The 12,925-nt window shown below is 37.8% G+C and overlaps 1 protein-coding gene across 1 annotated transcript; it reads left to right on the top strand.

The window, feature by feature from the left end:
- Window positions 1-1,225: 1,225 nt before the first annotated feature.
- On the top strand, window positions 1,226-11,031 carry LOC121324627 (basic leucine zipper transcriptional factor ATF-like). Its single transcript, XM_041266716.1, has 3 exons — window positions 1,226-1,531; window positions 4,265-4,369; window positions 9,170-11,031. Exons 1-3 carry the CDS (start codon window positions 1,466-1,468, stop codon window positions 9,371-9,373), a joined length of 375 nt encoding a protein of 124 aa, XP_041122650.1. The 5' UTR covers window positions 1,226-1,465; the 3' UTR covers window positions 9,374-11,031.
- Window positions 11,032-12,925: the final 1,894 nt, after the last annotated feature.

The following is a 12,925-nucleotide window of genomic DNA, read 5'->3' as shown; positions in this document are numbered from 1 at the left end:
AGAAGCAAGGCAGAGAGAACACCAGACGAGCAGCAGGAGGGAGTTGCAGTAGTCTAGGCGGGAGAGTACCAGGGCCTGGACGAGGAGTTGTGTGGAGTAGTTGGTGAGGAAGGATCGGATTCTTCATGTGTTGTTCAGGAAGAATCGGCAGGTGTGTGCTAGAATGGAGATGTGCTGGAAGTAGGAGAGGCAGGGGTCCAGGGTTACTCTGAGGTTCTTGGCTGAGGAGGAGGGAGAGAGTGTGGTAGATTCCAGAAGAATGGAGATAGAGAGATCAGAGGAGGGGGAAGATGAGGAGGGGAAGAAAGGGAGGTCAGATTTAGAGAGGTTGAGTTTGAAGTGATGTGAGTGCATCCATGTATTAAGACTGCACATGGATTTAATACTCCTTGCGAAACAATTCTACTTCTTACCCGGCAAAGTTCCCTCTTAACCTCAAAGCTCAAGTGTTGGAGTTATAAAGATTCTGACTTTATCCATTCAGAAGATTGTGCCCTTATTGTATAGCCTAATTAATACTAGTCTATAATATTACTCAGTACCCCTATAACTTACTCATTGTTATTACAAATTTCTTAATTTTTGTAATTTAATACCCTGTGAATATAAAGCATCACTGAGTTATTTCATTTGAACTCCGAACACCATCATTGTACTTTTTGAACACAAACGGTAGATTGAAAATATGGATTATTTTTAGAAGGGAGAAACCCTACAACTCCCCCTCCCCACATCAATAATATAAATCTAAATCTTAATAGTGATATCAATAAGATTAATCAAGTGATATCAATAAGATTAATCAATTGATATCAATAAGATTAGTAAAGTGACATCAATAAGATTAATGCCAGAAAATATTCAATGGCTTTTCTTTTGTTCAAGTTCATTTTACTTCAGTCAAACCATACTACAATACAAACAGATTATATGTATATTCTAAACATTATTATTATTATTATTATTATTATTATTATTATTATTATTATTATTATTATTCAGAAATAGAAATCTTCTTTTTCTCCATGTGAACAGCCAAATAAAGGGTCATGAAGATTTTATAATGTTCCCCAAAGTGAGGTCTTTGGGCTTTCTATGGGGTTTTGATGTAGCTTTGTATTCCCATATGTATTGTTTTTGTTAAAAGTTTCCAAACCATGTGACTTCCAGTTGCAAGCCACTTACGAAGATCTTACCAGAAACCACATCAGACAGAGAAGAAAAGTGAGAAATTAAGTCACACTGCACTAGAACGAGAGAGAGAGAGAGAGAGGGAGAGAGGAGAGAGAGAGAGAGGGAGAGGGAGAGCACCGACACTCAAAACAAGTGAGCCAACGAGAAGTAGTAGAAGAGTTCGCACACACGCGCACACACTGAAGTAGTAGAAGAGTTCGCACACACGCACACACACTGAGACAATAAGCAGAAGCAGAGAGTCCTTGGGGTGAAAGAAAAGAGGTTGGCTATGGCACAGGGTTCTGACAGCAACGACACCAGCTTCACCAGATCTCCATCCCCTGGCAATAAGGAGGTAAAATACTTTTTTTTTTCTTCTCCTGTGTGTTTTGGAAATGCCTGCAGCTTTTACAAGATCTACTGACCTAATGGCAATAATAAATGGTAGTGCTGGTTGGACTGAATTCACTTTTAGGATGGTGAATCTAGTGCAATTATAATAGTTTGTATTCCCATTGTAAATATACTATATACTGCACTATTTACATCTTGATAAAAAGGAATTATATATATATATATATATATATATATATATATATATATATATATATATATATATATATATATATATATATAGTCATGGGCAGGAAACATTTTTTTTCTTGCAGAGCAGTTCAGTTGCATTGACGTGTTCAGCACAGTGGTTAATGTATGTTGGAGGGCAAGTTATTTACGCACACTACGAAAGGAAATCCTTTCAACAAGCATGGTGATTAGATGTGCAATTTTAGATTTTCTGATTAAAAGAATCTCCTAACATGAGAATGTATGCCTTTCTTTTGAAGTGCAGAATGAAATGCATTTTTTTAAAATACCGTCGTAGTGATAAATAATTTATGCTATCTTGATGATTGGGTTAATTGTACATTAACTCACCATCAGTCTACAGTCTGTTACAAACTGAGAAACAGCTTTCGTTTAACTGCACTCACACTGCAATGGAACTGCAGTTTGAGATCACAAACACCCCAACTCATGTTAAACCAGCCTGTCAGCTACATACTGTCAAGAAGATATTTTGTATAACAGAAATGCAGGAGCTGCAGCTAAGTCTAAAGTTTTTAACTATTCTATTATTTTTGGCTCATCCTGTTGTAAAGGAAATCGTTGAAGAGATGCTGCATTCGTATCATATTGATACCACTAAAACTTGCAGGGCTCAGAATAGGGTGTGGTGTGAGGAAATAAATACCTTAACTGGCAAGAGATTGTAACTGTTAATCATCCCAATGGAATGACATGTGCTGACAATGTGCATGTAGTTTGCACTGCAAAGACTCAAAGACCAGACCGGTACTCTCTTTCAGCCATTGCAATTTAATCAATGAAATGCTCTATCAATGCAAATACTTTATATATGTTGCATATTATTTGCAGTTGCTTTCAAGCTTTCTTATCTTTCACACTGACATGGAACTGCATGACTGGAGCTGCATCAATGTAATTTGTATTGCAGGGCTGGGTAAAGGGGTGCACAGCACAGTATCCACATCAATGCATTCAAAATTCTAAAAGGTATTGACAGTGTCGACCCAAGGGACTTTTTCAGCCTGAAAAAAGAAACAAGGACCAGGGGTCACAAATGGAGTTTAGAAAAAGGGGCATTCAGAACAGAAAATAGGAGACACTTTTTTACACAGAGAATTGTGAGGGTCTGGAATCAACTCCCCAGTAATGTTGTTGAAGCTGACACCCTGGGATCCTTCAAGAAGCTGCTTGATGAGATTTTGGGATCAATAAGCTACTAACAACCAAACGAGCAAGATGGGCCGAATGGCCTCCTCTCGTTTGTAAACTTTCTTATGTTCTTATGTTCTTAATGATTATTCCTTCTCCTCTAGTCTTCAAATAGATCTTATAGAAAGTCTTTCATACAGACCTTTGGCAGTAGCCTGTCTGGCTTTTTCATAGTAGCTAACGATACTCCATTAGTCATGAACTGCTTTTTAACAGTCATGCCAATCTGAAAAGACTTTTCCTTTGTTTTGATTCCTGCAATCCTACCCTAATTTACAATAGCAGATGTTTTGCTATTGCAAACTTGGATGTTGCACCGCTTTTTCTTTCGAAGAACTGCGGCTGTTTCATTGTCACTGCAGCTAGTTCGGTGTAACTGCAGCTAGCTCAGTGTAACTGCAGGCCACTGAACAGTAAGTGCTCGATGTAACAGCACAGCTTAATAGCACTGAAAAGTCAAGCTATGTGTAATGCGGTTCTTTATATGTATGCTAGTTTCATAGCTCATTTAAATGTAGTGCCCTTTCTGCCGTATTGTAAGGGTTTCCATGTGCATTTACAGAGGTGCTCAGAAGTATTGACACCCTTGATTTATTTAGCTAAATATTCAGCAATCAGTTTTAATATTCATGTCATGTTTTGACACTAGAATGGAAAAGAAAACAGGGTAATAGTACTGAAAGAGTTAAAAAAAGGTGGATGAACAGTAGCCAGGCTTCACTTATTGAAGAGTGGAAACTCGTGGCAAGCTATCCACCAGACACTTGTGCCAAAGCTTGCTCATGCTTTCCACCATTTAGAAGCTGTAACAAAGCCAATACTAACGAACGGTAATAAATACCGATGGGGGTGTCAGCACTAACTTCTGCTTTGTACTTGTGGTAAAAATATGCATTGTCATTGAAAGATCTTTCTTTCCTAATTGATTTGGTTACTTTTTAACACCATGATTGAGGGATAATCTGAACCCACAGGGTGTGAATACATCATAGTGTGTACAATGTATCATACTGCGTTCAATTCGATTGGCTTATCACTCCAAAAGTCTCATCTCCGGCCAAAAAACTGTTTATCGTAGAATACGTGTTTGTTTAACCCCACAGCTAAACCTCAGGCTGCTGGTTAGGTCTTGAAGTCCTTCCTGCCAGAGGCTGAAATACTAAGATAGAGTTAGTGCTAATGTTTCAGTTTGAGTCAGAATAAAGCATATTCCTACTGGAACAAGGAAGAACGTCGGCAGCCAGTTAGGATGCCTAATTATGCTGAAAGACCCTCCTCTTCAAATCAACAGGACTCCTCTGACGATGTGAAGAAGGTGTTAAGGAGAGAGAAGAACCGAATTGCAGCTCAGAAGAGCAGGATGAGGCAGACACAGAAAGCAGACACTTTGCACTTGGTAAGGAATGGGTGTACAGTGTGGCTAGCAGACGCCTTCACTTATCCGATGACCTCACTGTCTGACAGGTCACTGCAGGTCAATTCCATGATGCTTTGTACACAACAACCACCTAGTAAATTAGAAGAATTAGAAATGTGTTCTGTATGACAAAGCCAATTTTAATGTTCAGTTTAGCCCTTATAAAAGTTTACACTAGTAAAGTGTGATAAAGCATAGTAAAGTATAGCAGGGTATGGTAAACCATATTAAAAAACATGGCAAACCAGGGTAAACTGTGGCAAATGCATGGGAAAAGCATGGAAAAACTGCAAAAATACCATGCAAAAATACTGTGCAAAAATACAGTGCAAAAATACAGTGGTACACTTTTATAAGGGAGGGATTCGGGCAGCATGATACAACATGAAATAAAGTATTTTTTCCTACTGATACAAACTAATCATGAATTAGTCCTCCATTATTTAGAACGTAGAAACAAACGAGAGGAGGCAATTCAATGCTGGTCTGGTTGAATCAAGTCAGGTCTTAAAGGCTCCCAATGATTCCAAATCAACAACATGAACTGCCTTATTCTAATCTTTGTTTGTATGACTTACTGTAATGTGATGCCATTGGTTCAGTTTGCTCTTGTGAACTAGAAGCCAGGGTGTTGTTAATCTGAAGAAACATGAGACGGCCCCCTATTCTGAAGTCCACTGCTTCCACAATTAAGGAACCATGCAAATGCAAGAATCCAAGAGGATTAGGACTAGGAGTAGGGTGCTGACCCCTGGCTGGAAATAAGACTGGTTTATCAAGAGGGTTCAGCTCAACAGGGCTACATTTTGAAATACTAAAAATAAATGTTTCAACTGGAAGCCTATCTCAATAAAGATTTCTAGTTGAAATATTACACGCAGCTTCTCCTTTGGCTGGACAGCAGAGCTTTAAGAAGTAATTAATTTTAAGAGTAAGAGAATTTTTTCATATCTAACCTTGACAGACTTGAGTCATTGACTAATGGCAGAATGAGAAATCTCCAGAGGCTTATTTTTTTTAACACTTTGATAAAATAAAGCAGTAGGTGGCCTGAGACATTACGTGTATGGCTGTTCAGACAGCAACAGTGACGTTTTCCAAACTTGTTGAGTTTATTTGCTTCCTGACACACTTTGCACATAGGCAATCTCATACCTCACTAACCTGGGCTTCACCTTTCTGGGGAACTGAGATCAAGTGATAATGTCATCACCCGAAATGCTTGTTTAGATCGGTAAATGAAAGTGTCCATAACATTCAGTTTATTTGAAAATGTCAGGCCACCTTCAAGCCTGTTTGTTTTACAATCATGCTGCTCTGTGTGGAGGTGTTAATTGGAACAAGCCTACCTCCTGGGCTGTGTTGTAAATGGCTATTCCTGGGTAGGTAGCAGTGCTCATTACCTCAGTAGCTGGACCTATTTGCATTGCATCTATTTATACTTTATTCAAGGATTGTGTACTTCTACAATAACACGTTCTGTCTAGAATAGTGACCAAAATCATGCATGGTTTCAGTTCACTGTGGCTTTTCATTGTAACCTATTGTGGCTACTCATTGACTGGATGAACAGTCTAGCGTTACCGGTAGTGCTTTTAGTCATCTGTTTTCACAGGGAGGGAAATGAATTACACAGAAACAATCATGAAACCACTTTCTCTGAAGTGCGGGACAAATGCATTGACTGGTGTGCTGGGCAGGCTTCAGGCATTGCCGGTCAAAGAACACCGTCACCCAACGGGTACCAGTAAATGAAATCCTGAGACAGGGAGCAAAACATGAGATGCACACTGTTAATGCACAAAATGAATACAGTGTGTTCTTGATACTACTGCTGCAGACCCTGTAAGAAAAGTCCTGATAAAATTGTAATGCATTAATAAGAATTAATACCATTGCTTTTTGAGTTCATTATTGATTCTCAACACAAAAATTCATAGCACACTAAAAGCAATTATAGAAGCGTATATGTTCTCATAACTTTGATCACCGCTGAAGGTATAACATTGGAGTTAATAATAATTTCTTGAATAAGACATTTTAAAGGTTTTCCAACTATGTGTACAATAGTGCTGTGCCACAGAAGCAGGGGATAAGATATGACCTACAAAGTCTCTGCTAATTATTTTGTGCCCAGCCTTGTAAGCACTACTTTCCAGCATTTTGCATTAAAGGGATCCCTGAACCTAGAGCTGTAAAACACTTTGATACCCATTATCATATCTGCTGATAAGCTCTAATATGATCATATCTCTTTGCTCCCTGTTCAAATGCTCATGCTAAGGGGAAAACGCCCACTTCTGAAGAATTTTGTGTTTTATAAACCTTGAAGACCACAAAGCTTGGGGTCGTGGAATTGAAACTTGAAACAGGCCAATCGAATGAAATGCAGTGGGTGGAAAACATTCAACTTTTCTAAAATATATCACAGAATAGGTCACAATCTGTGATGTCCTTGATCCAAATCCCTTTAGCTGGTGATAGCATTGCAATAACAAAGAGAAAACGATCTAGGTGTGCTCTAGTACGGGTTGGTACAGCTGTTGGCACAGCAGAGCTGTTGGCTCCTAATTATTTTAGTAATGCTTCTCAACAAGGCAGTTCTAAAAGCCAGCACTAAGTGCAGGACAATTCACTCCTCCTGCTGGCTGGGTTTTCCCAAACCACCCAAATATGTAAATGTCTCAAAGACCATGATGCCATTTCCTTGTACCAAATGACTGAATGTGCTCTGGCTGTTAATCAGACCTTTTTTGACCAAAAGTACCGAACGTATCTTTAACCTTGAATTTAAAATACTGGTGTAAATGACTAATGATTCCCCCAAATATCTGTACCCCCAGGAGAACGAATATTGTTCCCACCAGCGAACAATTGTTCCCCTCTACATGCATGCTTGTTATTTACCCTAATTTTTTTTGTTAATTGCGCCTGTATAATGCTAGTGAATGTGAGCTGTGTTTGCAGGCTGTTCTCATGTATTATTGTAGGTGAGACTGGACCTGTCAGAGGGGACTGGATGGTACAAGTGTAGGGTTAGGGGTCGGGTTACTGTTCAGGTTAGGGTTAGGGGTAGGCTTATGCTTACGGTTAGGTTAGGTGATCTTAAAATTAAGGTTGTAGATGAAAATGCATGGCTACAGACTTGTATGCAAAGAAAGATTAGCTGGTTTCAAAAAAATAAGGGGGGTACAAATATTCGGACCAGCATTTGCATATTCTGAAATGAAAAAAACAAGTGAAGAATCAAACAAAATACACATCTCAGCAGAATGCCAGTACCTGTGTAAGCTGTGAGGTACGTTTCAGTTCAAGTTTAAGTTCAGACTTTCATTTCTTATATGTTGTCTTAACTTTGGAACATCCCTGAAAGAACAAAATAGTATCTGTACAAAGAGTTCAAATAGAATGAAAGCAAATAAATGACAGGGAAACTAAACTTCATCCATCTCTCATCACAACAGACTCCCCTTAATAGGCCTATATGCCTTTAACATCACTATAAACTAATGGAAACAACAGAAAAACAACAATGCAGTCTGAGCTTAGAAATGTCATTGATTATTAAATGTCATTGATTATTAAATGTGTTGTATGTCGTTTGTACATTGGTTTACTAAGCAATGCCCATTTGAAGTTACTCTACACCAGAGCTTTTAGATCTAAGAGCCAGCCACTGACCAGTAAAGCATATTTATTGTTCAGTATGTTCTGTGGTTTCAGTTTCAGCAGCAAGCTGGATAAACAGGAAGCAGCGAATCTGTTTTTTCCCGACCAGTGACACGTTTCCTGCCCCTTCTGTGGTTTTTCTGCTTATTTTTTCTTCAATGAAACGTTCTTAATTTGGAAGTGGGCAGATTATCATGTTCAGGTGTCATTTCTGGTAACAGGCAAGCGCAGTGAGCTCACATGTGTGACGTACAAGCTGCCTCGCGTGGGGCTTGCCCTGGGCCTTGTTTACAGTAAGTCAACGTGCGGTAAAACCTCCACATGGCATGTAAAAACCTTTTAGCTGTGTAAGCTTTCCCCCCGCACTTTAGAAAACCAATAACAGCATGCGCCCCATTGGTCTGGATTTGTAGTTTTGATAACAGTTCAGTCTACAGCTCTGGCATCACCCTATAGAATGAACTAATTTTGCTTTATAAAGTCCAATGAAACCTGCTGAATAATGTTACGTAAACATATTGAATTACATACAGTTTTCCATAACATCCACTGATCAGGTTTATTGTATTTGTTAGGTCTGCAAAGACCTGACTATGCATATAAACATATACATAACTTTTTATGTGTGCATATCTTACTTCTTTTACCTCTTATTTGAACCCTTTAAGGTACAATGATTCTATCTGATTCTACCTTTCTTATTTTTGCAATGAGGTGCATGAATCAAAGTTTAAGGTTCACTGCCAGGTAGGATCTGGTCATCCAAATGGTCAGTTTCTTTGTGATATTTGAGTCACTCTCAGATGTATTTTGAGAAGAAACTGCTTTAACAACCGTTAATATACAGGTACGGTAAAGAGTTGTGCATCACCTAGAATTTTAGGATTGAGACATAATTTAAAAAAATTAAAAAAAATATATGAACATAATTTAGATATTTTATTTAACATTGTGTAATCAAAGAAACTACAAAATGATATCGCAAAAGTCTACCAGAAGCCATAACAGTATTTCAGGTTACATTTTGAAATGTCACTTTTTTCAGTTTTTGTCAGTTTCTTGTAACTCATTCAGAATGACTCATTCTCGGTTCTCATTTGTATTCTTCAGGAGAGTGAGAATCTGGTGAAAGAAAACGCTGCTCTGCGAAAGGAGGTGAAGAGACTGACGGATGAGGCCAAGTACCTGACCAATGTGTTGAACAGCCATGAGCCTCTGTGTTCAGCACTGAGCTCCCAGGCATCTGAGATCGTCTACTCTCCACATGGCGCCTTCCACCAGCCCCACATCAACTCTCCACGCTTCCAGCACTGACCACGGGAGCACTCCACACTGCCACGCTGTCAAACTCAGGGAATAAGAGTCCAAGGGGTCATTTCCTGTGGAAAATAATATGGGACTTGCTAATTTAGAGTCACAATGACTCGCGTGTATTTGTTGTTTGTTTTGTAAAGCACACGAAGCAAAGATTAACTGAGCACTTCTAGAGCTTTTGACAAGATTGAGTAACTTGAACTGTGGAACAGAGGCATGGCTTCGAAGGAGAGGTCATTACGTTCTGTGTTCTTCTCAGTGGCACACAAAAAGATTGTAAGTGAGCTTTTGTTAAAGCTGATCACTGGTAGTTAAATTATAAAACGTGATGAGCAAGATTATGCTAAAATAACCCCCACCCCCCCCCATATATTTTCAATTATTGAATGGTATTTTTGCTTAGCTTGCACTGCCACCTCATGGCTGAATGCTGATATAGCAACTAGAGAAAATTAGTGTGTGGTAGAATTCTTATTGAATTCACAGTCTGGGTCATAAACACATTGTTATTGATTGTAAGATCCTTTTGTAAATACATTCATCGTACAAGAATGTTTTAAGAGAGAAAAAGATAGGGTGCCACTGCCTGCTGATATAACAGAAAGCGTATGCAATAACTTTGTAAGTAGGCATAAAGTTTCTTTTAAAAATTCCAGCTATATAGATGAACCTGAATGATGTTTAGTTGTGATACCTACCTCTCTTTCGGTGTTTGGTGTTGTGGATTTTGCCAATGCATGGTTACGAGGGGCACCCTAGCTTTTGGAATATATTGCATTTTTTCAATATTGCAGTTTTCTCAATTGCCCTCCCTACTTTTTAAACCTCATAAATCAAATGAATTGTGATTGATGGTTTCTTTAATTACTGTAGCAGCAAAATATGAAAACACATCTACTACAAGTTCAACTCAAATCTGAATGCACTGACAGAAACAGTGACATATCACTTGGATCACTGTAATACTGTGATTTGAACTGCGTTTGCATTTTGTATGTCGAAGGCTAATATGCTCTTGATGAAGGTTTAGATTTTGTTCTTATCACATGATATATATTGATGATTGTATCCAAGAGCTGTGTTAATGCTTTCTCCATATTACAGGATGTATTTTCAAAGCATTTAATTCTATTAAGTAACTCCTACTGGAAAAAAGAAAAGTAGGTTACTGTTACAAATTGAAAAACAAACTCCCACTTAGAACTTCAAATTTACCTTTGTTGTCTGGTTCCAGTTTTGTGAAATGAACCTCTTTTAAAAACAACAGGACTTAGTTAAAGAGTAAAAACTTTAAATATATGGCCTACCTTTCTTAACATTGTGAACTTCCGTTGGTAATCATAGAAATTATAAATGATACAAACAGTTTGGACTCAGTTTTAAACGGTGAAAGAAAATATTTATACTGTATAAACCTTTTTTTTCAGGTATCAGGCAGTGTTGTTCTTCTTTATAATGTGATTATATTTTGAATGTCAGACAAACATGAATGTATTTTTTATAGCATTTTTTAGACTGGTCAGGTCTACTTCTGTATCAACAGGGATTACAACTGTAAAGTAGCGTTTGAAAGTATTTTGGACATTGTAATTGCAGCTAAATCAAGTGTGTCAAAGTTTGTTGGTAATTGCAGCTTGTAGTTTTCAAAATAAAGCTTAAATGACAGAATGCAATGAGCGGATTCTTCTAAACACTGGGAAAGAGATGCAACATGTGTTACTGTTTTGTCACTGGTTACCCAGTACTCACTGAAGCAGAGCCATTTACCAGGGTTAGAAAGAGATGAACACTTCCGGTCCTGTGGAAATGTATCAGAAATGCTCTTTTAAGGGTTCATGTCATAGAAATAGTCATTTATTTCCCTTACTCAGTGATAGACTTGAAGCAAAATAACAAAACATGGGGATCGATGGTCACTTTGCCTTAAAAAAAAAAAGTATATATTTTTTTAATAGGTTATATTTGGTCTGTAAATGTGGTCACTAATGAAACAGATCAACCCAAACCTTAGTTAAACCTAATATTCTTTCAAGTTAAATTATATAAGTGTTACGTTTTCAAGTAACACATGCAAATTCCAGTGCATACAGTATGACCTAATCTTTCCTATGTTTGAAGTAATTTGATGTGACAGAACAAAGGAAAGAATTAGCTTTTGATGGGCCGCCCCCAAATAATGGTACAGCTACACCCACACACTAGGCCCCCCACCCCCATCCTGTTTGGTCCCAAAGTTCACATAAAGACATCTGATCAACTCTTATCAGTGTTCCCCACATCCCTCCCAATCTGCATGCAGTCCCTCACTGAAATGGGAGATATTCAGCTTAATGCAGTAGTAATAATATTTTATTGATCTTTTTATTATTATTATTATTATTGGAAGATTTCAAGAAAGTTTATTAATTAGGTTCACCACAGAACATATGTACAGAATATCTAAAGATAGATAAAAGGATGTAATGAAAATAAGAGGATTAGTAAATTTGTACAGAGCTTGCCGATATTATCATTATTCGATGAGCCAATATCATTGTTTGAATATTAAACAGTGCGCCAGTGTGAGAAAACAAGTATACGTAACGTGTCCGGTAATGGGCTGCACACAAACTCCTTCATTTCAACACCAAAAGGGATATTTGTGCCATGGACTTACACAAATGACACCTGGTTCTGGTCTGAAAAAAAAAAAAAAAAAAAAAAAAAAAACAATTACCCAGTGTAACAGTGCAATGTCCTACATTTACATTTACATACACAACAGTTTACCCACATAGCAACAGTGTCTCAATCACACAGAATGTGGAGGTCAAATAGCTTGAATTCAAAACAGCCAGTTTTAGAATGATTATCTGCAGCCCGCAGTGCAGGGCATAGAATACCAAAATCATATCCAGGGGTTACAGTTTTGTTCAATGGCTTTCATCGCCCCGATTTTAAAAATGGTTCCAGTGCCACTGTATGGAGGTCATTGTCAAACAGGTAGACTGTACAAGAATTGTGGAAAACCTTTGGCATTTGACCTCCAGGTTCAGGTCACAGAATACCAAGCCGATTATCTGTTATCAACGTTCACTCGATAGAAGTAGAACCAGGGATCCAATTTGGATAAAACATTGTAAAATTAAACAATTAGGCACAAACTTGGCTCCTATTGTATTTGATGTACACCTGTCCATTGCAAGTAGGTCAAAGTGGCCTCTGTCTTCGCTAGTGAACAAAAACCAAAACCACTGATCTGATAATGACCAGCTAATGACACATATTTGCCATATTTAACAAAATATAATCACTTTGTGAATACGGTTAATTACTGCAGATGTGTGAGATTTGCAACCACTAGAGGCCCTCATATAATAGGTAATAGCTTACCTGACAAGAATGAAACTAAAAATTGCAAGGAAAAGCAACGCCCATCATGAAGAGCTTTGGTGGTAAGTTCATTATTGTCAAATCTAACTTTTGTTTTTCCTTGATTCCTTTATATGTTCTACGTAAAATGCCAAATAATTATAGGATTATTATTATTATTATTATTATTATTATTATTAT

Source organism: Polyodon spathula, chromosome 12 (assembly GCF_017654505.1).
Source record: "Polyodon spathula isolate WHYD16114869_AA chromosome 12, ASM1765450v1, whole genome shotgun sequence".
Classification (NCBI taxonomy): domain Eukaryota; kingdom Metazoa; phylum Chordata; class Actinopteri; order Acipenseriformes; family Polyodontidae; genus Polyodon; species Polyodon spathula.
This window is presented reverse-complemented; position numbering and strand designations above follow the sequence as displayed.

Bases quoted from the DNA above. Each gene is read 5' to 3' on its own strand.
- LOC121324627 (XM_041266716.1), top strand. From the start codon at position 1,466: ATGGCACAGGGTTCTGACAGCAACGACACCAGCTTCACCAGATCTCCA. The intron at 1,532-4,264 runs GTAAAATACTTT...TCAAATCAACAG, and splicing joins CATCCCCTGGCAATAAGGAG to GACTCCTCTGACGATGTGAA. The intron at 4,370-9,169 runs GTAAGGAATGGG...TGTATTCTTCAG, and splicing joins AAGCAGACACTTTGCACTTG to GAGAGTGAGAATCTGGTGAA.